The 3995-nt window shown below is 42.1% G+C and overlaps 1 protein-coding gene across 2 annotated transcripts in view; it reads right to left on the reverse strand.

Annotated features, from left to right (window-relative positions):
- The window catches only part of ZNF782 (zinc finger protein 782), a 29331-nt gene extending 26175 nt beyond the window's left edge, over positions 1–3156 (reverse strand). The window contains exons 1-2 of one of the 2 annotated variants that reach the window (XM_003795032.3): positions 2719–3156; positions 775–833 (exon numbers count right to left, since the gene is read on the reverse strand). In XM_003795032.3, coding sequence (XP_003795080.1) covers positions 775–789 — 15 coding nt within the window. In that variant the 5' untranslated portion in view covers positions 790–833; positions 2719–3156. The remainder of the gene's footprint in view (positions 1–774; positions 834–2718) is intronic. The other variant, XM_023516266.1, reaches the window with a different exon arrangement.
- Between the last annotated feature and the right edge of the window lie 839 nt (positions 3157–3995).

Raw genomic sequence — 3995 nt, forward strand, 5'->3', positions numbered from 1 at the left:
TTTTTTTTTTTTTTTGCAGTTTTTGGCCAGGGCTGGGTTTGAACCTGCCACCTCCAGCCTATGGGGCCATACAGGTGCCTTACTCCTTTGAGCCACAGGTGCCACACAATTATTATTATTTTTTTATTGTTGGGGATTCACTGAAGATACAAAGAACTAGGTTACCCTGATTGCATTTGTTAGATAAAGACCCTCTTTATAACTGTGTCCCACCCATTTTCTAAATTATTAAAAAAGGGGGGAAAAAAAGGAGCCTGAAACTGCTCATTTTCTTTTATAAGACTGTAAAGCCAGGATACCATAATTAGGTAGGAAGACAAAGAAAGCATAGTCTATTCAAACTTGTGAATATAGAAAAAAAAATCCTAAATATTAGCAAAAAGCCCTAGGAAAATATGTAAGAAATTTATATTTATTAGCAACTAGGGTCTACACAGGAATTCAAGTTAATATCAGAAAATCCATTAAATTATTCACAAAGTTTATAGATAAAAGGAAATAGCTATAGCTTTATTTCAATAGATAAATGAAAGATATTCAGTATAATTCAGTGCACATTCATGACAAAATCTTAGCAAACTGGTAACTGGAGGAAACCTACTTACTCTACTTTCTCAAAAGCTGAGAGCAAACATGAGTTCATGGTAAAACTGAATATTTTCCCCAAAGACTGACTTGATCTATTTCTATTTCTCATTTTCTATTTAATGTGAGGACCTTTACAAACCTCATAAATCATTACATTAAAAAGAAGGGAATGAATAAAGAGCTCACCTGAGATGTGTTCATTTTCCTTAGCTTTCAGGAGAGTGCAGAGCACTATGAAGGCTCAGCTGGGGGTACAGAAAGAAGATAGGGTCATGAGGTCTGGCTTGCCCCTCAGCTCCTAGATTCACTTACCCAAAATCTCAGCAACCCTATTGGTAAGTGGTCTCCCTAAGTGATAACAGGGTCCTATAGGCCTTCAAAAGGCATTAGAACCACTATGTAAGTATACACCACTGGTTTCTATGTAATTCTGAAATGATTATGGGGATTAAACCGGCTGTTTTTCAATGAGGGAACAAAGACTTTCTCAATTGATTTAATAATGCATATGTCCTTTGAACTAACATAAAGAAATAAAAACAGATTAGCAGAATTAAAGTATACCAAAGGATAAGACCAATTCTTTCATTAAAATTAATTTAGCTGAAAAACTCAGTGTGCATCATTTATATATTTTTCCTAGTAGTATTGTTTAGACTACAATACCCCTTCAATACTACTATAATACCCTACTACAATACTAACTATCCCTTGGTAATACACAGGAAATACTGCAAAAGAGATGAGATGTTTTAAGGCAAGGATTTTTAAATATTCGTTTTGATTAGGATGTTTTTCTCAAATGGTCCTTTTGATAAGATGCTTTTGGTAATTCAGCTGTGAGAGTAAAATGCACTGTTTTCCTGCTGGCTTTATCACAAATCAGGTGTCCCTGGAAAGTCACTGAGTCTTTCACATCACACGTCTTTAAAGCTTTCAAAAGAGTTAGAAAGAGATAACCTTAGAATAATTTACAAGTTTCATCACTCCAGGATTTGGTGAGGTCAGGACAAAGTCCCCAGTGACACATGTGTGACAGTAGTGCAGTATCTGTACAGAGTGGAGAACCAAGGGGAAGGGGGGCTATTTGGATTTCCACCCTCTGTCTGGTTACCCCTTACTCCCAGACCTCCCTTCACAGCTTTGCAATGATCTGGCCTTTCCTGAGCAGCCTAGGCCTGAGCCTCCCCAGTTCAAAACTGGGCCAAACCTCCCCATCATCCAGGAGCTTCTGGGGGTGGTGTCACCACTAAGTCTGGCTCATTTCTGGGCAGAAAAATCAGGAACTGCTGCTGCCCAAACAAATCTAGGATCTGCCCCTTTCTGCGTTCCTCTGCTTCTGCCCTGAAGCTCTAGAGACGGGACTAGACCAGAGGAGTCTCTCCTCCAGGTAAAATTCCTGTTTCCTATCTCTCAAGTATGCCTTGTTCTAGGAGCCAGGACCTGAACCTGAGAAACAAAGTTAATCCACAGGCAAAAATCTGACTCTTAGAAGGTATCATAATATTAGAATTAAAAGACAGACAGCCTCACAGTGCAGAAGGGGCCAGGAAAGGGATCGAAAAGATAACAGAAATCTCAGAATACATGTGACACATGGTGAGACTACAATTACAGCCACTTCCCACCATAGCCTTGTGTATTTGGGAAAATGTCACTCTGTTAAGAGCTGTGAAGACTGCAATGCTAGTTTTAAGCAGGTGTGATGCACGTGTTACACAATGTCTGAGTTCAAACATAATTGCACACCGGCCCTTGAATCCGAGCTCCCTCACTACCAGCTTGTGACCTAAGTACATCCCTCCACTAACTTGAGCCTCAGCTATTTTTGATCTGATGTCAACCTCATAGAGTGGTTATGTGGTTTCCTTAAGCCATCCAGTAAATAGAAAAAAGTGTCTTCTAAATATAAACAGCAATTGTCAGTCAGGGCTTAGTACCCTGCCAATTAGCTGTTGGCTATACAGGTGATGACTTTCTAAGTTTTAACACAACGCCATGTCGTTCTTAATGCCCTCATTTTAAGCTGAGTAACCAGACCCCTACCCAGTTTCCTTCCCTAGAGTAACCAGACCCCTACCCAGTTTCCTTCCCTAGCACCTGCTTACAAGCAACAGACTTAGACTTTACCGTGGTCTTTCGGGCTCCAGAGCTCGTGGTCTGGCCTCAGGCCCACTGCCCGCGCTTTCAGGCACGTCTGTCGCCAACTTTATAAACGAGCTTTCCCTGCCCACCGCCGGGTGGGCAAGTCTCATGGTTCGCATACGAGGGCCCGCACCGAGCACCTGCTCCAGACCAGCGTTCGGCTCCAACCGCTCCCCGGAGCCCGCGGGGTCAGGATTTCTCCCTGCCGGCCTTCCCCCGAAGGAAGGCTAGCCCTATCGCGTTCACTGATGTTGAAGGGCGGGAATCAGAGGCACTTCCCGCTGCTCCTCCCGGGCGCAAGCGCACCCCTCACGGCTGGTCACCCGAGTTCTCATCTCGCAGCGCACCCTCTATTTTGCAACTACATGCGGACGTCGCCAAACCACTTCCCCAACGTCCGAGAAGCCAAATGAGGAAGCGGGACTATAGCTGCACCGACACAGAAAAAGAAAGTAGCTCCTTCCCAGAGTGCTGTGCGGAGAACCAGACCAAATCAAGACTACATTTCCCACAAACCTGTGTTCACTTCTAAAGCGGCTACTTGGCGTTTCTGCGGGTGAGTTTCTGCGTGTGAGAACGTTGGGCCGGGAAGCTTCGAAGAGCCCTCGGTTCAGAATCTCTAAGATCCCCAAGAGGTTAAGGGTTAAACGTGAAGGCGGACGCCAAATGTAAATGGCCCTCAATTGGATCCTGATTGCAGTAACGGCATTTTTTTCACCTTAAGACTTTCGGACACAATTAGAGAAAACAATATGGAACGGCTGTTGAAATTTTTTAAAAAAGGAACCGTTACTTTTGTTAACTATTAAAAAAACTGGAGTTATGTAGTGAAATTGATTTTTTTCTTTTTTGAGGTATGGTCTCGCTCTTTCGTCTAGGCTGATCTCGAATTCCTGCTCTTATGAGATTCTTCAACCTTGGCCTCCCAAAGTGCTGGTATTGTAATCTAGTTCGACAAAATAATTAATTTTTTTTAAAGGCATTACTACGGAAGTATTTAGGATTGAAATGATATAACTTTAAGTTTACTTTATAATTTTATAAACTCTCAACCTGGAACCTTCATTCTGTCCCAAAGCCCAGTGGGTAAGTTGAGAGGCAGTTTGAATCAGGTGCTGCAGGTGTTAGAGGTATATAGAAAGGCTATAGTTAGTTTTTATATCCTAACATTGCTTTTTGATGAATTCTCTGATTATTTCAACACATTTCTATGTTAACTATCTTGGGTTTACATGTTTATATGACAAGTTTGCAGGTTGCTG

Source organism: Otolemur garnettii, unplaced genomic scaffold (genome assembly GCF_000181295.1).
Source record: "Otolemur garnettii isolate 467f Iridium unplaced genomic scaffold, OtoGar3 scaffold00088, whole genome shotgun sequence".
Classification (NCBI taxonomy): Eukaryota; Metazoa; Chordata; class Mammalia; order Primates; family Galagidae; genus Otolemur; species Otolemur garnettii.